This window comes from Arachis duranensis, chromosome 4 (genome assembly GCF_000817695.3).
Source record: "Arachis duranensis cultivar V14167 chromosome 4, aradu.V14167.gnm2.J7QH, whole genome shotgun sequence".
NCBI classification, from domain to species: Eukaryota; Viridiplantae; Streptophyta; class Magnoliopsida; order Fabales; family Fabaceae; genus Arachis; species Arachis duranensis.
Genome location: NC_029775.3, coordinates 74,306,043 through 74,329,918, shown reverse-complemented (window position 1 = coordinate 74,329,918; position 23,876 = coordinate 74,306,043). Strand labels below are relative to the sequence as shown.

The 23,876-nt window shown below is 32.6% G+C and overlaps 2 protein-coding genes across 2 annotated transcripts; one reads left to right on the top strand and one right to left on the bottom strand.

The window, feature by feature from the left end:
- Nucleotides 1-275: 275 nt before the first annotated feature.
- Nucleotides 276-4,521, bottom strand: LOC107484646 (phosphatidylinositol:ceramide inositolphosphotransferase 1). Its single transcript, XM_016105196.3, has 12 exons — nucleotides 3,996-4,521; nucleotides 3,769-3,858; nucleotides 3,167-3,253; nucleotides 2,988-3,056; nucleotides 2,596-2,676; nucleotides 2,012-2,083; nucleotides 1,844-1,904; nucleotides 1,647-1,749; nucleotides 1,465-1,560; nucleotides 1,334-1,380; nucleotides 735-856; nucleotides 276-634 (listed from the first exon to the last, which is right to left on the bottom strand). The coding sequence occupies exons 1-12, from the start codon at nucleotides 4,032-4,034 to the stop codon at nucleotides 554-556; spliced, it is 948 nt and encodes a 315-aa protein (XP_015960682.1). The 5' UTR covers nucleotides 4,035-4,521; the 3' UTR covers nucleotides 276-553.
- Nucleotides 4,522-5,675: 1,154 nt separating this feature from the next.
- On the top strand, nucleotides 5,676-9,002 carry LOC107484643 (protein FAR1-RELATED SEQUENCE 5-like). The gene is made up of 5 exons (XM_052260567.1): nucleotides 5,676-5,966; nucleotides 6,982-7,032; nucleotides 7,132-7,868; nucleotides 7,965-8,365; nucleotides 8,587-9,002. The coding sequence occupies exons 1-5, from the start codon at nucleotides 5,676-5,678 to the stop codon at nucleotides 9,000-9,002; spliced, it is 1,896 nt and encodes a 631-aa protein (XP_052116527.1).
- The last annotated feature ends 14,874 nt before the right edge of the window (nucleotides 9,003-23,876 follow it).

The following is a 23,876-nucleotide window of genomic DNA, read 5'->3' as shown; positions in this document are numbered from 1 at the left end:
AACTTTTACCCTCAATGGTTGGGGGGCAAAAAGGAAAAAATTGCACACGTTCTTCATTTCAGTTTTACAAACTATTCAAGTCTTCATTATTATTTGGTAATTACTAAACTCAACATTATATTATGACCTTTTCTCACCACTCTTCAACTTCATAAAATGCTTGTGCTAAGAGTAACAAATTCTCTCAATTGTCCTAGTCTTGAATTCAATTATTGCCGTTGCATGTGATTCTCGTTATTATTTCATCCCACAATCACCATCTAACACAATTATGGTTTAAGTAAAAAAGATTAGTGGGAACACATTATGCACATAATAAAATGGAGGCAAAAATATGGACAAGAAAAAATTTCTGTGGCCCCTGTTGAAGCTTTACAAAATTCATAAAAGAAATGAATGAATCGGGGGCTTCAACATGGCAACAAATTAAACGCATTCTAATTACAATGAAAAAGCTTACACAAAACCAAGGCTCTACTTAACAACTCCACAAATTTTAACAAAAAATCTAACCGAACGTTGTGGCTTTTCCAACAACGATCAACCTCTTTGGTCATTGAGAATCAGCAATGAGGAGTGCATTGCCGTCTTCTATGGTGGTCTTGCCGTTTGCCGGAGATCTAAGCCTCTGATTCTGAAGAAAGCCAAGAGAGAAAGAGAAACAAGCGCATTATGTCGCGATCATAAACAAGAAAGCAGATTGGTTAGTATTATTCTTTCATCTTAATTCTTACCCTATCTGATGAAGGGTCTACTAGAGCACTCATGCTCAACTTGTGGCTCTCTTCTTTTGACCAGCTATCTTTGTCTTTGGTGCTCAATGGTAGCATGGTCATGGCCATTCTATCTGGCAATTCTGCAACAATAATAATAATAACTTGGTCAGGACCAACACTAAATTCATTTTGTTTTGAGAGTAAGACATCTTGTAATTAGAACACAAATACGAAGATAATGAGACGCTGACAGTACAAAAATTTTCATCTATACTGTTCTCACTTTTTGCCAGGACAAAATTTTTTGTCTATGTACTTAATTCAACTACCTTATATATTTCTATCTCGCTATTTTTATATTTGTATCAAGAGACAGCATAATTTTTTTTTATCTCTGTATTTATTTTAACTACCTTATAGATTTATATCTCGCCGTATCTATATTTGTGTCCAGAGACAGCACAATTTTTTTCTCTACTTATTCCAACTACTTTACAGATTTCACAATATTTTTTTTATTTATAATGTACAAACAAATGAATGAACTAGATTACCAAAATGTAAGTGTTCAACAAACATGTACTATTTTAACAATTATTATGTACAAATGCACTAACCTGGCAATTTCTTCTCAACAAAAAATACAACCAAATTAACCGTGTACCTGCAAGGAATCAAGAAAGCATTAACTAACAAGAAGGACATGGATCAGAATCAGTTCAGGTAGAAGTCGAAAAAGGCTCCTCACCAGGCAACAACTACATCGACCGAGTAATGTTTGCGCGATGCAATGATCAAAAGACTCTGGATTACCGCAAGAACCCACCCTAGCTGCTTAATAAACCTGTGGAGGTTCCCAAAAATCACAATTAAGTCATCATTCAAAACTTATAACATAACACAACACGATCTGATAGAAATTTGTTGTACCTGTTTGTGCCATATCTGTAATATGTGATAACCGAGACAAGAGTGAAGATCATGTGTGATGAAAATATCAAGTCTCCACAGCCATGTACCAAACCATCAGGAACTGCGCAGTGACAAAATCAAATCAGAACTAAATCAAAACAATCGCGAGATGGCATTAAAGCTAAACAAATTCAATGCAATAATACTATACTAACAATTAATTGTTATGATTTCTATTGCATCTTTTGGAGGAGGTAGCCTAGCAGAAGGAGATCCCTGTATCATAATAGAAAAACTCTTAAACTTAAAAGATTGTTTAAGAAAGAATGAACTCATACGCATAAAAGAAAACTGACAAACTTTTAATAGTGATTTGGATATACCTCGCGGCAATGGTAATTTGGACCAGGAAGCTGTGTAGAGTAAAATGTCACTACGCGAAGAGCTTGACAAACCTGCAGTAAAGAATTACATAGGAGCAAAAAAATAATCAGAAAGTTGCAATATATTACAAATTTACTCTCTTGCAAGTTCTTGAATACACTTCATTTTGATTTTGATTTTGATTCTTAAAATACTCAAAATATTAAGCATTAAACTTAATTTTCGACTCCATCCAGTCAGATAAGGCTTAGTTGCACTATATTAAGCATTAAACATAACTTGCACAACTTAACAGGGAAAAGAACAAATCAAATAAAGGGACCACAGAAGTCTCTTCACATTTCTATTCTAAAGCTATTAGACAAATGCATGGAAGTATAACTTGTTTGTCAAATCATGGCATTGCTTTAATAATAGACGTTACAATTATTGTTGGTTAAGGACTGCATTTTTATGTTGAACACAATAATGAAATTATCTGTCATCATTGAATCTAAGCACTCATCTTTTTATCGTTGTAAAAATAAAAGTAATAATGTTAGGCAAAATGCTTCATTAAACAAATGAGAAGGAAAACACTTACAACTAAGTAAGCTAGAACCCTGCACCATAGTAGAACTGTGTAGATCTTTTTGTTCTTGAATATGAATGGGTGAAATGTCCACTGCAGAAGCATAAACCACATTAAAAAAAAAAATTGGAAGAAAAGAAAGAAAAAAAACTCATTTCTGTGTTTTAATTTTGACTGAGAAATTGAAATTGGACGAAATAAAATATACGAAAATTAAACTCAAACCTTAGAGACTAAAATAATATTTTACTCTTACATTTAAATACTTTTATCTTTTAATATACCTAATAAAGAATAGTGAAAATGGCATTGAATTTGAAATAAAAGGAATGTTTCCTATTTTAAAAAACAAACACTAATTAGTTTTGAATGTAACCATTTGTGTTGATAGAGAGAAGACTTACCAAGATAAAAGATACGAAGATAAAGGTAAACAACGTTTCACTAACATAAGCTCTCTCGAGGCCAAGTTCCTGTGACATCAGCAACACCAAATTAAAGTTCAAAAGGAATTCCAACTAGAATGGAATATTCAGTGTGCATTATATATATAGAGAGAGAGAGAGAGAAGAGTACTACAAACCGGAAGAAGGAAGAATCCAGTATCCTGTAATGTAGGACCGGGTCTATGTAAATAATGAACTCCATGTGCAGCCAAACCATGAAGGTACTGTGTAAAATAAAAATAAAAAAGCTCAATACATATTTAGTTTTAGACATCAAGTATTAAAAGAAAGTAATTGCGCATTTAAATTAGATTCTTTCTTATTTTTATTAAAAGAGAAATTCAAAACAGCTTGACAGATTCTTAAAGCAACTTTAGCGAATGAATTCCATTAAATTTTAAGAAGAAAATAATAATAAAATTATTGGAGTACATTAGTTGTGTGCCAATGATGAGCATTTCAAATGCGAGGGAACACAATTATGAAGAGAGGTTTCTGTTATTCAAATTTAAGGCAATTACGATTTCTACAATAACCGTAAATGACTTGGTTATTAAAGTAAGCACACCAATTGAAAAAGAAAAAAAAAAGTTCACTCACACAAAAAAAAAAACACGTTTTTTAGCGTTCAAGGAACGTTGCCAGACTCTCCACAACCACATGCGATAACTACTCCCACAAATTAAATTTTATTTTTCTTTAAAAAAGATGTATTTCATATTTTCATAATTCATGATACCTGACAGAAAATACCAGCGAGAAGGTACTTCCAATTATCGGCAAGGAGGATTCCCTCTGTAACTGCCTCCGCAGAAGCTCTCTTCCATAGCTACACATTATTCATACATTCAAAAACAACACTCATTACTTTCATTTTTTTTATCCATAATCAATAATAAAACATGATAACATAACAATAAGAACATGCTACAATAAGCATTGAGAACACCAAACCAACCAACCTACCTTGGAAGCCTCGCGACCAATGTAAAGCGACATTTTCATCCTTGTACTTGCTATGTAGCTTTTTTGTTTCCTCTGGCGTTGTTAATGATGATTACGATGTTGTGAGCACCACTTCAATATTCTATTCTTTCTTTCTTTCCTTCTTTTGTTTATATTCCCACCGCGAAGAAATGAGTATTATTCAAAAGAACACAGAGAGAAGAGGATTTGATTAAGACAAAAAAGTGAAGCCCAGAAAGATAAAAATGATAGAGAGAAGCCAGAAGACGATTCACAAAAGAAACCAAGTTCCCCCTTTCTCCGAAACCGATCAAAGGGGTAGCTTGGGCTTTTTGCTTTCTCTGTATTCTCTCTTTTCTCTTTATCTATCTCTCTGGGTATTTTTCTTTTCCTTTTTCTTTTTCTTCTTCTTCTTCTTCTTCAATGCGTGAAATTCTAATTCTATTATTCTCTAGTCTATTCTCTTCGAGTTTTCTCGCCTCGCCTTGACTATAATGCAACGCGAGATGAACACGGAGAGAGATAGTTTTGAGAAGACGAAGAGAAACGAAACTATATATAAAAGCAACTTCCTTTTTTTGTTTTTTTCTATTTTATTGTTTATTAGGGGAAAAAAACAAAATACTAAAATAGAGGACTTTTTAGTTTTGGAGTTTGAATTGAAAAACGAAAAAACAGGGAAGGTGAGATTGTGGAGTGAGAAAGTGGGTGGTTTCTAGATTAGACATATATACTTTTCCTCCTTTGACCCTCCAAGTCGCAACCCTTTCTCTCTCCTTTTTCTTCTTCTTACTAAGAAACTCTCATTTATGGATAAAGACAACAATAGCCTTAATTGTATCTTTGTTTTCTATATATACTATTTTATTAAGGAAAAGTCTAGGAGACCAGCAGTTTTATTGAATGTTGGCCAGCATGTAACCAGCAGAGGAAGGTGAGCCATTGGATGAAATTTCACACCAATCTCACACCATCAAATCATTATTAATGGCTAGTTGATGGCTAACAATCACAAAAATTGCTGGCCCCCTAGCATTGCTCTTTTATTAAATACATAGTGTATTTTTCTTATAAATGTATATAAATAATTAAATACAAAGAAACAGTGATTTTAGCATGTTAATATATATTTTATATATATAACTGATTTTTTAATTTTTATGTGTGTATAATATAATAAAAAAATATTTTTTTTGAAAATTTATTAATTTTAAGGAAATGGCTTCAGTTTTAAAGAAAAATTTATGCATTAGCATTTGAACAATAATCACCGAAAGTTTTGATTTTAAATTTTGAAAATAACAATTTTTGTTGAATTACATATACATATAATGTAGAATATTTAACTAACTTAATTTATACAATACTATTAAAGATTAGAGATTGCATTAATTTAAGGAAAAGTATGAGGAAACAATAGACTAGTTGTACAATGCATACAATGGGGGTTTAAATGAAATTTAAATTAAATAATGGGTTATCAATTAATTTTGTATTATTTCTTATTTGAAATTTAAAACCATTTAGTAATTATAGATTCTAATCAATTAATTAGGTTAAAACACTCTCCTCAACGATCACACGGCTGCCCCATGCAGGATCGTTCCAACGCAGCTGCCTTCTCATCTACGATCGACAGCGCCGCCCTCTCATCTGCACACAACGCAGCACGGCTGCCCCATGCAGGATCTTTCCAACGCAGCCACCCTCTCATCTACGTTCGATAGCGCCGCCCTCTCATCTGCACACAACACAGCCGGTGTTCACTCTTTCAGAATGGCAGAATCGCAAGAAGAACGTGCTGCAAGCGAGGGTCCTCATTTATGCACATCACCTAGCCGAAATTCATTAATGGAGGTTGATATAGTTGAACCGTTAGTTTGTGTTGCCTCTGAAGTTTCTGAAAATTTATCAAACGAACAAGAAAACTTAGCCGCCAATGTCGCAGAGCATGGTCACAAGTTAAACAAGGTGAGCAATTAGGATCCTCAAATTCTGCCATGGATGTTTATTTCGCGTTTAATTCTACCATAAATAAGTTTTTTGATTGTATGCTTATTGAAACATGCACTTGTAATCGATGAGTTGAGATGTAATTAAAGTTATGTTTGTTTTATTTATAATAGTATGATTATATGCATTGAGGATTAGCTGAAATTAATTAATCATTTTATGGTTATATGATTATATCCAGGAAGTATATTTTCTTACGTGTTTTTGTATGTGAATTTATGCTGTCATCATGTTAAATGGCATCTTCATTTGCTAATCATCCTATTATGGACTTATGTGCCTATATGCATGATGGGATAGCATAATTTAATTTTTTGGGATGCTTATATGAATTTATTTTTATCTACAGTGTGTTTATATTATATCTACATGATGACCATACAAGTATGTAAAATAGATAACTATAGTGTGATGCAGAGGCTGAACTTGTTTACTGAATTGAAGGAAATGTTATTTGTATTTGCAACATGTTAACCATGATATGCTTATATGAGTGTTTTAATCATGTAATGATATGCTTATATGCTCACTCCATATTTGTAACGTTATATGCTCATATGCTTCCGGCATATTATTTTAATATTTTTCATGCTTATAGGAATAAATAATGTTAAAATTTTAATATTTTTCTTCCTGCACATGAAGAAAAGAGTGTGTGTATCTAAATATACAGGAAAAGAATTTTTTTTATGGAGTGAAAAAAGAAGCCACTAAAGATAGATTAAGGCCCTTAAATAATAGCCCAAATAAAAGAAATAATTTTACATAATTTTCATTGAATTAAAAAAAAACAACTAAAGGGTTGAAATTAATTAAATAATACATGAAATGAAAAAAATAATTCTCATGGTTTGATTTTGTAGCTGTTGATGTGTTTTCGGTGATTGGTTTTGAGATTTTATTTAAATGAGTTTTGATAAGGATCTTCCTCCTTTTGGTTACTCTGTTTGTTTTGAAATTATCGGGTATGCAGTTGTCGGATGTTATGGATGTTGAAAGTGAAGAGATGGAGCCTGGTGATGAGGTACTGCAGTCTAGCTTACTTTTGTTTAGTCATAATGTTCATGTTTTATTTGAAGACTAATGGTAATTAATTTTTCTTTCGGATTAATATAAAATACAGTTACCAGATCATGGTAACCTACAAGAAGATGAGATACCAAGAGTTGGAATGCGATTTCCTCAGCTACAGATGGCGCATGACTTTTATGTGTCCTATGCAAAGAAAGCTGGATTTGCAACTAAGATAAGGACGACAACATTTGACAAGATCACAAAGGCTCCCATTAACCAGGCTATACACTGTAATCGCGATGGGATCCGCGAGTCTCGTGTTAAAGCACCAACACGGAAGAATACGATTTCAGCTGCTGGGTGCAAGGCAAGGATATATGTAAAGTTTGATAAAGACGTGCAAGACTGGGTTCTGCTCAAGGCTGACTTGACGCACTCTCACCCTTGTTCACCGAAAAAGGCAGTGCACTATCATGAGTATAGGCAGTTGACCATGCATGCGAAGTGCGTGATCGAGGATAATGATGAGGCTGGGATTCGACCAAACAAGACATTCCTTGCTTTGTCAAATGAGGCTGGTGGCCCCTCTAACTTGGGATTCTCAGAGAAGGATTTAAGAAATTATATAACAGCAAGGCTCCGAAGTAGCAACGTTAATGCGGATGTCAGGGAGATGATGAGCTACTTCATGAGAATGAAGGACATCAATCCGAACTTCTTTTACGCGGTGAAGTTGGACGATGAGTGTAAATTTAAGAGTGCAGTATGGGTTGATGCAAGGTGTAGGGCGTCGTATGAATACTATGGAGACGTCATGTCAGTTGATAGCACGTACAGTAAAAATAGGTACGTATTAGTTAAGTTGGTATTTTTACCTTTTCTTGATAATACGAATTTTGATCTTGATTGGCATTTCTTACATCTGGTTGGTTTTTCTGGTAGGCATGGATTACCGTTTGTGTCGTTCGTTGGGGTCAACCACCATGGTAGGTCGACCCTCCTCGGTTGTGCTTTGTTGGGGAATGAAGAAATCGGAAGTTATGAGTGGGTTTTTCTCCAATGGGTGAAGTGCATGGGAACTGCTCCAAAGTGTATCATAACCGATCAATGTCGATCCCTTTACCGTGCGATCAAAAATACTTTACCCGACACACGCCACCGGTGGTGCATTTGGCATATTATGAATAAGCTACCTTCGAAGCTTGGGGGTTACCGCCGGTACGGAGCTTTGTATGGTGACCTAAACGACATTGTGTGGAACTCTCGGACGGAGGAGTCATTTGAAGATGATTGGGCTGATTTTATAGATGAGTACAACTTACATAACAACACATGGCTGTCAGGTTTGTTTCTGTAAGATTACTTCTCGCGCTTTAATTGCAATTGGTCGGCCTCTGAATGTTTAGTTTATCAGTAAGTTTGGATGACAATTAGCTAGATGTTCATTATAGTAAATATTTGGATGATTAATATATCAGTTAATGTGGATGTTCATTTCTCAGGTTTAGTAATATGTTTGGTGTAAGCTTTATATGCTTAATTTGGTATTATTTATTTCTTGTAGATCTATATGATGACCGACGCATGTGGGTCCCAATATACTTCAAGGGTGAATTTTGGACAGGAATGCGGAGTACGCAGAGGAGTGAGAGCATGCACGCATTCTACGGTGGATACTTACACAGTAAAACTAGCTTGGTCCAATTTGTTCATGAATATGACAATGTGCTTGGAGTCAAGGAGCAGAGGGAACTGGAGGATGATGCTGCAGACTCGAGGGGGGTTATCCCTTGTGCAACTACCTCGCCTATAGAGAAACAGTTTCAGCAAGAGTATACCACGAGCATTTTTAGGGATGTTCAAATTGAGTTTGTGAGGAAGGATAACTGCAGAGTTTCTGCAGTTGATGAACAGGGTCCAGTGGTCTGCGTGAAGGTGGAAGAGGAGAAACTACTCAACGATACTATTCTATGCGGATGACAGGAAAATAATTCCAAAATGCAGAGTTATGTTAAGTAACCACACATGCCCAGCACAAACCTAAGATAAATCAAGACACGCCTCACAAAATTTGAAGAACATAAAATAACATGACCATACTAAACTAACCATCCAAGATAATATCAACGCAGAGTCAAAAAAATTTCAAGACTAACCATCCAATATCATACTAAACTAACCATCCAAAGTCATACTAAACTAACCATCCGAGATAATATCAACGCAGAGTCAACAATGGTCAAGCAACAAAACGACAAATTAGATGCACATGATCCACACAGATACAGTCAAAAAAAAGGAAAAAAATTAATTTAAAATGATATGAAATCAAAACGAACAAACTTTTTCGGTTCTTTCCCGCGCTAAAGTTAAATCATCATGAATTAGAACAACGTAAATGAACTACCTAGCCCACAGTCTCCGGGATGATACCATCGAACCCATAGCTTCCTTACCATGGTTAATCACTCATATAATCAACAATATCTATCTCTAACACGACATGCAACAGCTATAACCGTTGGAAGATGAACAACTACAGATACTTACCGGCGACGGGGGTGCCCACACGAGTGCAACGGCTCAAATGCTTCAGCTCTGGTCGGAGGCACACCGCGAACACACTCCGGGTCGGCGACGGTGGGATGTTCAGCCGCCTCACTCCCTTCGGATCTGATCAGAGGTGGAGCACGGAGTTTCTCGGACGATCACGGCGTGTTATACGCGACGTTCTCGGGCGGTCACGGCTGGGTGGTCTCGACGGCTACGTTGGGTGCGGTTCCCTAACCTTTTCGCCTACCGTGGTTGCCGTTTCCGGAGATGAGGGGTCTTCCTTCTCAGACAGCGCTGACGGGTCTTCCTTTCACCAAGCTTTGGAAGGGTTTTGGAATAGGGGATAAAAGGGTTTCAATTTACTGTATTGGGATTTGGGGGAAAAATGTAATTTTGTAAAAATTTAGGGTATGGTTAACTAAACATCTAAAAAAGATTAGGGTTATTAATGGGCTAGTTTACTTTGTTAAACCTATTTGGGCCTTTTAAAAGATCCATTATAGCCATTGTACACATATTCCATTGTTTCCCTAGCATTATCCTTAATTTAACCAAACTATCTAAAAAATGAGTCATTAATTGGATAGTTTTGTCAAAATAACCGTATGAAAAATTTGACGCGGATTGATTTAGTTCATATTTTTTAATTAAAATGTTATTTTTATCTTTTAAAGTCGTGAAGAATAATAGTTTACTGAATAATTAACTCTTATCTTAACCTACTTTTTCATTTAATACTATCTATAATTGTACTAAAATCACATGCAACATCCCAAAAAAAATATAAAAGTAACGGACAAAAGAAATAAAACTAAATACACAAAATATTGAATTAGCTTAATAGAATGTCCAATGTGAATTTGCGATTGTTTCTATAGGGGTATTCCTCAAATATAATGCAAAGAGATGAGATGCAAAAACTATGTTTTGGTGCTCTTCTTTAAATATTGGAAATACAAAAGCAAAATAAAGCATAAACTACGAAGAGGTATTGATTGTTCTCATATCAAAGGAAAAAAAAAGGAAGCATAAAGGTAGCCTTTGTTTTGAGGTATTGAGATAGAGATTGAGAGACTGATATTCAGTATTATGTTTGTTAGTTCAGAGACTGGTACTAAAATTTCAGTATTTCAGTATCTTCAAAACGTAAGAACACAGGGGATTGAAATTTTTAAAGATGGAGACTGAAACTTTAATAACATTTTATACCTAAAATACTTTTACTTCAATTAATTAATTCCAATTTTACTCTTTGTGCAAATTAAATTAGAGTTTTATTCTTATTTCAATTTTTATTCTCTATTTTGTACCAAACAGAATATTGAGATTTATTTCAATTCCTGTCTCTTAGGTTAAAACAGGGAGAGACAGAAACACATACACAAGTTAAAAGTTAAAAATTATTAAATAATATGATAAATTTGATTAAATTATTATTTAATAATTTTTAATTATTAATTTTACATAAAATTAACTTCAGTTGAATTTTTTATCAAAATGTAATTACATGCTTGACAATTACAATAAATAAAACAATATTTAAAAAAGTCTATTTTATCCTCAATATTAAAAAAAATAGTATTATTTTATCATCTTCATCATTTATCCTTTATCTTTTTTTCTCTATCTTATTATTTTTTTTAGAAAAAAAAACAAATTGCAGAACAAAAAACTAATTTATAATTCTATTTTTATAATCTAATAATAGATTCAAACAAAAAAAATCAATGCAAACATATAATTTTAGGGGAAAAATAAAATTAAAAAACTGATGATGAGTGGAGAAAAAAAAATAGATTTACAGGTCAAATGAAAAAAAAAATTGAAAAAAGAATTTAAATCTGCAAATCAAATAAGAGAAGAATGAAAAAACATCAGATTTGTAAAATAAAATAAAAAAAGAAAGTCATTATAACAATCCCACTAATAAAATATTACACTCAAGTCATGGTGCTATCAACAATAAACACATTACGTTGACTTATTTTGTATATCTCAAATATACAAAAGTCTTTGCTTTATTATCTTAGTGACTTTTTGTAATATCCTAACTAATGAATCTCATTATACTCCAGTTAAAACAAGTTATTAATGAGAGTATTGCTATATATTCCTTAACTTGCAGCCCTACAATATAACTACTACTAATAATAATAATAATAAAAACAATATGCGTCTATATAAAATTTCTCTTATCATCAACATATGCATGTCATCGATTCAAAAGACGAATGACATTAATGAAAGAAAAACCAAAATCGACATGATCACAAGTAACATTTACACTTTGTTTTGATGCAAAAATGGAAAATAGATAGAAAGAAAATGGGTGAAAAAAAATAAAAGAAAAAAAATAGAAAAAAATTAATTTTTTTGTGTTTGTTTAGATGAAGAAAAAATAAAAAAAATAAAAAAATTTTTGTTTGAATGAAAAAAAAAATAAGAAGAAAGAAAATCATACTTAAATAAAATTACATTAATATTCTTATTTATATTACATAAAAATTATAATATATTAATATAACAAAGGATAAATTTATAATATTATACTTATAAATTTTCCTCAGTTTTCTTGGCATAGAAGAAGTGAAAAGTTAAACATAGATCCCACGTCAATTTTTTTTCTTTTCGTCCAATTTTCTTTCACATCCAATCAAAGAAAAACTAAATTTTTCATTCATTTTCATTCTTTCCATTTTCTTTCCTTTAATTTTCTTTTGTTTCAAACACAGTGTTAAGCAGCAAGAAAGAAAATCTTGAGTCTCCATATAAACAAATATTCTTCGTATACAAGTTATTTACATAAATAAATTTATACAAATTTTTTTAATTTAATTCACCTTGCACGTCATTATCTAACTAACTTTTCTATTAAAGCGTGAGTATATATAACTGCCTTTTTTAAAAGGATTTTATTTTCGTTTTCGAATTTTTCTTAACATTTTCGACATACGTTTTCTCTACGTTCTCTGTGTTTCTCTTTATTCATTCTCTGTGTTCTTTTTCTTTGTTTTTTACGATTTTCTTCGTTCTCTACATTTTTGAAATCAAATTCTGAAATCAGTTTTGAACAGTTATCTCATTGTTGAAGATAATAAATGATTTAAGTTCAGATGACCAATTGAACCAAAGCGAAGTGGATTATTGTTTTGAATCCAATCAAGTGGTTGAGTTGTGGTTCGATTCTAGTTAAGATTTTCGTTAGTAGTTTATAATTCTGTATGTGAAAAATATTGTTTTTATTTGTGAAAATTATTGTTTATCGTGAATTGAATGTAATGTAGGAGTTCTACATTAAAGAAAATATTTTTGTGTATTTGTAGCAAATTTCGGTGTAAAATTAAGATATTTATGTGTATTGTTAAAAATTTTCGGTCTATTTGTACTGATAAGTTATACATAATTCAAAACTATTTTTCTTCCTCCTCCTTATCTTCTGCTACTTCTTCTTCTTTTTCATTATCATCATCGTCTTCTTTCTTTTTTCTTATTCATTTTTTTTTTGTTTTACCTTCTAAATTTCTTTTTGTTTTACTCTCTTAACAAGAACAAAAACAAAAAAATCAAATAAAAAATAAGAAGAAATACATAATGCTATAAAATTACTTGGAGAGGATGAACCTCCATTCATTCAACTAAAAGAAAAAAAAGAAATAAGAAAAAAAAGAAGAAAAAATGCAACATTAAAAAAAATATTTTTGTATATTTGCAACAAATTTCGGTAAAAAACTAAGACATTTATGTGTATTGTTAAGAATTTTCGATGTATTTGTACTGATAAATTTTGTATAATTCAAAACTCTTCCTCTTCCTCATCTTCTGCTACTTCTTTTTCTTTATCATCATCACTATCTTCTTCTTCTTTTTCTTATTCATCTTTTCTTTCTTGTTTTACCCTTTTAAGTTTCTTTTTATTTTACTCTTTTAACAAGAAGAAAAACAAAAAAATCAAACAAAGAAGAAGAAGAAGAAAGATATAATGCTGCAAAATTACTTAGAAGAAGATGAACTTATTTCATTCAACTAAAAGAAAGAAATGAATAATAAAAAAACAGCATTATGTTAATAAGTTTTCTGTGTATTTGTATTGATAAATTCTGCATAATTTAAAACTCTTCATCTTTCTCCTTCTCATCTTCTGCTGCTGTTTCTTCTTCTTCATCTTCTTATTTCATTTTTTCATAATTCTTTTTAATTCAACTTCGAAACTTCCTTCACTTTTCGTGAAGATTTTGAGAGATTTTTATTCTTGTTTGAATTTTGAGTGTTGCGGTTTTGATTGAGGGAGAAGAACCGTTTGTCATAATGATTTTCGCGCTATTCAAGAGTTGGGAAGTGCGTGTTTACACGCAATCTAAATTGAGAGTTGTTTTTGTTAGGTTTGGACCAACTTGTATAAATTTGTATGCCAAAAAAACTTGTATGTATAACAAGTCTAGACAGAACAATACACGAGTGAACATTCTTGAGGAATAATATAAATAAAATAAAATCATATTTCTCAAGTCAAATTCTCTAAGTGAATCACCTTTTACAGAGAAAGAAAACTAACCTAATCTAAATGAAAAGTTATATGATGCTGACGGTCAAAATAAGCATACTATGCTAAATATGCGCGTTTAAAGAGGAGAGTGATACGTAGAGATTTAGTTTCTCTATAAGAATCTACTAAACACCGTTTCATTCCATTTCCTTTGTTACAAAATTAATTATTAATAATTAATGTTTTGTGTAATTCTTGGACAATATCTGCTTTTGGTATTGGGTTGAAAATTTATTTGTGAATGACTAATAGAGGCTGGAAATTTCCTTTCACTCACTAAGTAAATAGGCAATTATACTTACGATTGCCAAAAATAAAAATATAGCTATACTTGTTAGTAATACTTAATTAAATTTTGGACTATATTATGATATCTTATATATATTAATGTTTTGGATTTTTTAAAATAAATAAATTAAATATTTTATTTATCAAATATAAAATTTAAAAAAATATTTATAAAATTATATTAATTTTTATTATATTAATTTAAATTTAAATAAATGTGTAATATAATGTAAAAATATATTGGTTTAATTTTTTTAATTTAAATTAAATTTTTTCAGTCAATAAAATTTTAAATTTAAATTGAATTCATCCAATCAATAACTACTCATAGAAATCAATAAAATTTAAAACAAAATAAATTATGAACGAAAAAATAAATTCTCTCAACATAAATAGAAATATTTGCGTGCACACATTAATTACTATTTTCTAAAAACTTAAAATAAATGAAAACTTTCTATACTTGTTCACCATAATTAAAATAAATAAAAACTATTAAAATCAATAAACATTCCTACTTTTTAATTAAGAAAAAAAAAGACATTTTCAACTAAACTTGAAAAAGTAGCCAATAAATCATCACCTATTGTTATCCAATCTCTATTAATCATTTAAAATAATTCTCAGGCCAATACCAAAAATAATTATTGGTCAAGAGTTACTCAAGATCAGTTCCAAAAAAAAAAAATAGTTGCTGACATTAAAATTAGCTTTGTAATAAAGGGAATAGAACAAAACAAGATTTATAGCAATGCTCCTATAAAAAAATAAAACTCCCACATGTCACTCTCTGTTTTAAACACATATGTTCAGCATGCTATGCTTATTTTGACTGTTAGCACCATAGAATTTTCCAATCTAAATAACTAGTGAAGAACATGAATTTTGCAAGCAGTGACTTCGTTTTTCAATGGAATTCGTTGTGATCTGAAAAATATATTAATAATCATGGGTGAGAATCTAACACTTTCTAGCAAGATAGAAAACACATTATATAAAACTACTTGAATTTGTAGAATTCTTAATTCCTGTCTAGGTTTCATTTTCTAGGGTCATCTAATATAGTTGATTGGAAAATATAGCATCTTAATATTAAAGTGATTTGGACGTCACATGAGTAATATATGTTAACTCAACCACAAATCTAACAGCAAGCATTAAGAGTAATATACAGATTAGGTTAAGCACCCATCAAGTACAATGATAATGGAATGCAAGTTTGGTATAGAATGCACTTTCAATTTTTTTAATCACATGCATGTATATCAGTTTATAGCCTGTAGTACTGAATGAACAGCTTATCATTTAATACTAAATTTATCAGTTTATAACCCTCCCTCGTTTGTTAATTTGAATTTTGAAATTGAAATTGCGATTAGTGAGGGACATAAAAGTCCAGGGTAGCCCACAATCCATATGTCCAACTAACGCCTTCAGTTCAACTTTGCAGTGGCCATTCTTGTCCCTCCATTAAGCATGTCGTTTTTGCCAGCCCATAAGGGGAACCTACCACTTTAAGAAATTCAAAATCAAATAAACTTTCGATATTCAACACATTCCATTAAAAATGTATTTCAACAGGTTGTTTATTGATTCTTAATTAGCTCTGGAAGCTTGGATTTGAGGTTCTTTTTCATAGGTATGAGATTGCTTATATTTATTTTAAGATTTTTTTTCCCTTATACTATAGGCACTTTTAAAATCTAATGTTTTCTTGAATACCTGTAAAAAAAATACATAAAAAAAAGTGAAATACAACATAAATATGAATAGAAATATGTCAAAGAGGATAATATCCTATCAAATTATATTATCAAGTACTCTCTTTGTCTTTACAGAATTTCAAAATCTGGCAAAAGAATGGATTCATCTAGAACAAACCTTAATCTTTATAGGATTTCAAAGTATTAAGAATTGTGTTTGTTTTTTGCAGACATAAAGAAAATCACAGAATTGACCTGGACAAAGATTCAAACATTATAGGAAAATTGAATAGAAAAAATGAAATTAAAACAACACAGGCAAGAACATATTTGTAACAGGCAACTTGTAAATCGTTTGTGTCCCTAGAAGGAAATGGAAAGAATAGATTAGTAAGGTCGTGTTTGTCTCTAAGACCAGGATAAGATAAGACACTGAGAATAAGACATAAAAAACAGAGACATAAAATTTTGTGTTTTTATATCCTATTTGGTGATAAATTAAAACAAATTATGAATGTCTAATTTATTCTTTTTTTTTATTCAAAAAATTTAAAACGAAAAATATAATAATAAAAAATATAATTTTAAAAAATTAACAAGAATAACGATAGAAAAAAATGAAAAATAAGTTATGTCCCTTGTTAGTATTTCTGTGTTCTTTCTGTCAGGATGGACACAAATATACTAATTTAATATCCATGCAGCTTAAATGTATTTTATATATATGAGTAAAGTTTTAACCATTATATTTTACAATTGACACACTATCTATTTATAGGAAAACTTCATTCGTAACACTGTTGTTGGCATCTTTGTTATTGTTTTCCTATCAAAACATCTCTTTACAAGTTTTGTCAAGATCTACCTCGACCACCACCTCTTCTGCTGACCCTACGTCGAAAAGCGCTTCTTTTCTAGCTTCCAGTCCAATTTCCCAACCTCTTTTGGTAACGTTAAAGTTATAATTTTTTGAATAGTTTGGAGCATTGTTCTACACCCGTTTATCGTTCAACACATTGGCTGGTGGAACTCTAGTTCGACTTAACACCCCATAAAATTTCTGATCGACCGTGACACTGTACGCATCTGCTGCCTAACAGGGATATTTGCAGGGTCTTGACCCTTACTTTTTTGTTTCAGTGGAGCTTGCCTTAGTTCCTCTTGAGAAACGCATTCTTGACTCTTTTAGTATGAGTCAATAGCCTTAACAGTTGAGGTGTCGAATAAAGCACTGCATCAAGGACAAATAGCAATATTTCCTTCCTCTTCTCTTTGCCTTATCAAAAAAATCCAATATGTCATTTCTTGCCTTTGGATAAATGGGCCTTTCTGTTTTAAACATATCGAGCTGATCATTTTTTCTTGTAGGCTTGACAGAGGCTATGTTGATTGAGAAAGTCAATTCTTCTATTTCTACAAAGTTCGACGTGACCTGAAAAGAATCAAAGTCCATTTTCATCTCAAGTTTCTCTACGAACTTTAGTCGACCATCTTCAATAGCCTTCTGTATTAGGTCCTTGAAATGGATACAATTATTAGTATAATGACCAAATGCTTAAAGAAATTCACAAAACTTTTTATTCCTAATTTCAGAAACAGATAGCATTCTTTTTCTTTTAGAGAGTACAAGTTGTTTGTCTTTTAATAACATATCGAAGATTTGTTCAGCTTTTTGTCAAATTAAAAGAATAACTTCTTCCTCCTGACAAAGTAGTTTTGTCTTTTGTTGGATTAAGAGATCGACAAACATATGGGATCCATCTTTTATTTCTGCAGCATAGACAGACTTATTGTTCAACTCTTCTTCACTCAAACAGCCGACATAATTTAACTTTTTATTAAAGAAAGATTTCCTTTTTCTCGACTCAAGTTTTTCTTTTTCTATATTCAACTTTTCAATTTTTTTAACTTTATCAGCTAACTGAGTCAAGTCGAGGAATTGTTGGTTTACTAATTTCTTTCTAATATTAAAGTCGAGACCATTAATAGCCTTTTTGCCTATTTCAAGTTCAGGAATAGGAGGAACAAGAGTAAAATATTTGTTTCTCGTATTCTTGAATCATATCAAATAGTCATCGATCGACTCAAATTTTTTCCTTTTCACTGTGAATAAATCAGACAAAGTTACTTTTATTTCATCTTTAAAGAATTGATTATGAAAAAAATTTTCTAATTGAACCTAATTCTGGATTGAGTTAGGTTGTAGGTCTGAAAATCATGTGAATGCATTCTTTGTTAGAAAAGAGGAAAAATATCTTATTTTCAAATATTTATTGCCAGTTGATTCACCGATTTTGACTATATATTGAGCTATATACTCGATTGTCGATTCTCCATTCTCTCCTGCAAACTTGGTAAGGAATTTAGGAGTTTTGACTCGCTTGGAAAGCTCAACTTACAAAACATAATCTAGAAAAGAGAATATAAAATAAGGTTGATTTGTCACCCATATATTTAACCCTGCTCGATTCAAAATCTGTTCGATAGCTTAGGTTATATTCTGACCATAAGTTTGAACAACATTGTTTGGTCTTGCCTCATTTAAAATTCTATTTGGATCATCTCCTCTGTTTAACATTAAGAGAGGATTATTAACCTGTATTCCACCTATCGGTGGTATAAACGGTCGATTAACTACTTCTGCATTATCATCGATACGTTAAGCTATCTGCTCTATCTTGGCATTATTGTTTTTTATTATAGGATTTAAAACTGTATCCATCTACTGTATAAGCATATTGACCAAATCATGATAGCTGTCCTCAATTTGTTGTCTAAACACAGCCAAAAATTTAACTGTATCAGGAGACGTTATTTTGATAGAAACTTGTTTCGACATCTCTGAAGACACAGCCTCCACTAACTGGCAACCTTACTAGGTTTTCCCTTGTGACTTATGTCGAAACAACATTTGGCACAATTACATTAGATTGTAAGGACATGGGTACTAACCCTAGATATGGGAGATTATTCATCAAGTACTGAAAAGTATTGTAATTTTTCATATTAGGGTTACAATCGGCTGGCATACCCATTGAAGGATATCCTAGAGAAGGTGTAGGATTATACAAAGGGTTGTTCTTTGTAGTGGTTGTACCTCCTATATATTTCATATTGGGATTCTCCAATGGTAGAAAGTAATTTGGAGACAGCCCATATGGGGGTAAGTAGCGGGCACAGTCGAGGAATTCTCTCTGTGATAACAGGGTTCGTCGTTCAACCTGATGGACCAGCTTCTATCTCTGGGCCTCTTGTATTTTCATTAATGTCATTATTCGACGTATCCGTCGAAGTAGAGGCTTTATGAGACATCATTAATTTGTCACTGCATAATCGCATGCAAATTTGACACGTTACTTAATGCAGTGTCCCATCGGGCGTGCCAATTTGTTTTACTTGATTTTTGGTAAATTTCGACAGGGTGTGGAATCAAGCTTGTATTAAGATCTCAGTTCGAGGAGAACATACGACTCCTCTAAAAAAGAGTGGGGTCGACCCAAAAATTACTTAGCATTTATATCGAAACAAAATGCATTGGAATACTGGTGATAAATTGTAGCAAATAAAAAGAATACACAAAATAAATAAAAGCTTTAAATAAATGAAAGAATAAAATTGAAATTGAAAGAAAGCAAAATAACAATGAAGTAGTTAAAGCAAAGAAATGAAATGAAATAAAAAAAAGAAAAAGAAAATAAAATGAAGGTGGACTTCATACACTCACATACACATGCATTCCATGATCTTTCGTTGCATCATTTGGACAGAGAATTTTTTTAGAGTTTTGTGTGATGTAGTATTTTTTATTGAAGTTCCAGAACTCTTCTGAGTTTCTCCTATTTATAGACTATGAAGATAGACTTATATAGATTATGTTGTCCATGATCTTACTCCCTCCTTTTTCTCAGACCATAATCTTGCCTTGACCATAAAGAACCTTAATTCTCAAGTTTTTACACCCAATCTTCTTTGATCTTCAAGTCCCACGTTTTCTTTAGTTTGATTCTCAAATTTTGGACTAATGTTATCCACTCAACTTGAAGGTCGAATAACAAGTCTTGATGTTCAAGGAAGGACAATAACTACTTTTCGAATTCAACGTCTTTTACCCTTTCTTTCTTCGATTGACTTTAGCTTACCCATCTCTACTTCTGTAGTCAAAACAATTTGGCAGTCGAAATATCCTTTAATCGAAAAATTTTATTTTTAGTACTAACACTTTCAAAAGTCAAAATCTAAATCAACTTTAAAAACAAAATTACATCAGTACTTTTAAATTTAACTAAATAAGAAATATATGCTGATAATATTTTGAAAGCAGGAATATCCCTTTTATTTTTAGCAATACCATATCCGATTCCTTTCAGTCATGCATTGACCGATGATTTTCTTTGATTCAGGAGCAACTCTCCCCCCCTCTATTCCAAATAGTGTGCATCTTTTTCAATGCATCCCAAATATTTAGCCAAATTGGAGTTACAATTCGAGTGAACTATCAATCCAGTCTCTGTCCATTTTTTAGAATGACAACGCGACCCCTCACCATAAAAACGACCCACTTCGGTCCCTATCCTTTACTTTCGTGACCCAACGCAGTCTTTGTGGGTGTTTTTCCGTCAATTCTGAACGGAAAATGCTGACGTGTCAGGTTCAAAAATGGACAGGGACCTAATTGTCTTTAAATTTAATTTGGTTATGAGTTTATTTATCCCTATTCTTTAAATAATATTTTTTAAATTTTTTATTCATTATATTAATATTCTTTTTTTAATAAATTATTGAATATATGATATAATAAGTACAAACTAATTAATAAATTATTCAAATTTAAAAATATCATTTATTATGAATAATTCTCAAATATAATGTTTAAATATATATAAATAATAAATATTAAAATTCGGTTAATACATTAATAATAATCCTATGATATATTATTAGTATGATGATCTGAATAATTTTCACAATAAAATAAAAACTAATGAAAACATTATTTGATATATAGTAAAATTTTTAAGTAATAACAAATTTAATTTTTTTATCTCTTTAAACTAAATTAATAATTCTATTTGATATCTTGGCACTAAAATACACTATGGTAGGCTACTAATAGTCTAATACTAAATGAAATAAAACATAATATATATATTATGGAGACCATTTATAAACTCAGCAAACTCAAAACATCAATACTATTATTAATCTATGAATAATATTTTGAGTAAAATATATGTAACATTTAATTATGTTTTAATATGCATAAAATTTTAGTTAAACCACATTATTCTTATATATATATATATATATTATTTAGTATTAGTAGCCTACTCATGGTGTATTTTAGTGTAAAGATATCAAATAGAATTTGTTACAATAGGTAACCAGAGATTAGTGGGTTGGACTTGTAAGGTTGGCCCGATCATTTGAAGAGGGAGGCCCTTTGTCCTGGTTCCCGTCTAGGGGCCTCCGTCCGACTTGTGTGTGTGAAGGAATGGGGGGTGGTACCTGCAAAGACATTCCGATACCTAAGTAAGCAAGGGTCTAAGCAAGTTTTAAGAGTATGAAAACTTAGAGATACCTGAGGAGTGTCAGTGTACTTATAGTGGTGAACCCATAACCACCGTTGGAGTGGTTCCACCTTTCAAGGTGGATAACCGTCCCTTTATCTTAGAGGAGTTGAAATTTGACTCATAGAAGTGTGTTAAGAGATTTTAGGGGCAGTTACTTTTCAAATAGGTATTATCTGCCAACCAATCTATGTTCCCAACTTCCTTGTGGTGGAGCTTTTGTCGAGTCTGACCTCTTGAATGAAGGTCGGATGCGAGGGGAGGCTAGTCTATGGATTAGGCTTCTTTATCTTATTTGGTCCTAGGCCTTAGTGTTGGGTCAGGGTATGAACAGTGCCCCTACTCGAGTCCAAGCTTTTTCGTGAGTTGGGCTCGAGTATTCAGCTCGGGGTTGTAGCCGACGTGGTAAGGAATCGACGTGATTTTTCAGGAACCAACGTGATTTGAAGTCCTCAACTGTCGTGTCTAATCAAACGTCGCGTCTCTTCAGGGATTTTAGCATTTACACGTGGGGAGCAGTTACATTGGTAACGGCGCATCTCTTAAATGACTATCATTTTACCATCGTGCCCCTAACGTGCTTATAAATACTATCCCTCTCTTTCTTTGTTTTGTTTTTGAAAAATTTCTTACTTGCACCCTTTGCTGAAAGAAGAAAACTCCTTTTATTTCGAGTGTTGTTGCATCTGCCTTCTGCATGACAAAAAGACCAGTTTCTTTTCCTTGCTCTTCCTTTACAGAGTGCTTTTTACTTGCATGTCTTTATTTGAAGGAGTGTTGGCTATAGTTCTAGTGATTTCTGCTGGTTTGAAAAACTTGCCTCAAACCCTTAGAGACCCTATTTTGACTCTTTTTCTTTTGCTTTGTAGGATTCGTCACTCCCTTTTTTAAAAAGATGTCTACCCAAAAGTCTCTTTCACCATGGGTTGATAGCATTGTTCTAGGGGAGAGCCCTCTGGTAGATACCGATTATCTTACTGATTTGCGTACTCATCACAGAATCTGTGTTCTTGATGAGGATGAGCTAAACTACGAACTGGTTGTCCCGGGTCCAGAAGACCGGGTTTATTTTGGGAGAGCATCTGACGTAGACCCTCATTTTTTCTTTATGTATGAAATCATGTTCACCCGTTTGGGTGCTTTTCTTTCTTTTTCCGACTTCGAGATAGCCGTTTTATCTCATTGTCGTGTCGTCCCTACCCAGCTTCACCCCAACTCTTGGAGTTTTCTGAAAATTTATCAATTCATCAGTCATGCACTAGATTTTCCGACTTCTTTGAAGATTTTATTTTTCCTCTTTCATATGACTAAGCCCTTTAGTGGGAAAAATAACAAGCAGCAGTTGGTGTCTTTCCGGGCTATACAAGGCCAGAGAGTTTTTACTCTCTTTGATGAATCCTTTCATGATTTCAAAAAATTCTTTTTTAAAGTTCGAGCTGTAGAAGGTCACCACCCCTTTTTCCTGGATCAAACTTTATCTCCTCGCTTTTCCCTGTACTGGTTGGAGGCCTCTCCGGTGGAAAAATATAGTTTGGATACCCTGGATGAGGTGGAGGCGGCCATTGTGAGGTTTTTCCGAGAAGTGTGGGGGAGAGCCCCATATCTTGATACGAAAAAGTTCCTCCAGGGGTCTCCGACCTTTGTGCAGGCCCAAATAGGTAGCTTTATATTTTTTGTTTGTTTTATTGCTGTTTTCCGACATGATTAACGTCCGAGTTGTTTGTTCCGACTTGTATGCTGATTCTTTTATTGCATGCTGATTCTTTTATTGCATGCTGGTTTTTTGTAGAAATGGCAAAGAAGAATTCCAGCTCTTCCTATCAGAAGGTTCAGGATGCTAAGTCGAGGTCTCGTGCCAGGGTTGGTGCCGCCAGGGCTTCTGGCCCTCTTCCTCCTCCTTCCTCTCCCCCTCTTCTTTCTCCTTGCGACTTGGGGACCTCTTTCCGACCTATTACCGTATCCTCCTCAGCTTCTCCTCCACCCCGTCCTTCCCCTGAGCCAGAGAAGAAGAAGTGTAAGACTTCTGAGTCTGGCTCTTCGTTTGAGGGTGAGGCCAAGTTCAACGGGCCTCAGTTCGTTCGGAATCATATCTACCCCCATACTCATATAAATATGGATGATGCTTCCGTTCAAAACCACCCTAATGTTCTGGTCCAGGGGAGTGTCCGGGCGGCTGGAGTGTGCACCAAACTTCTAGATA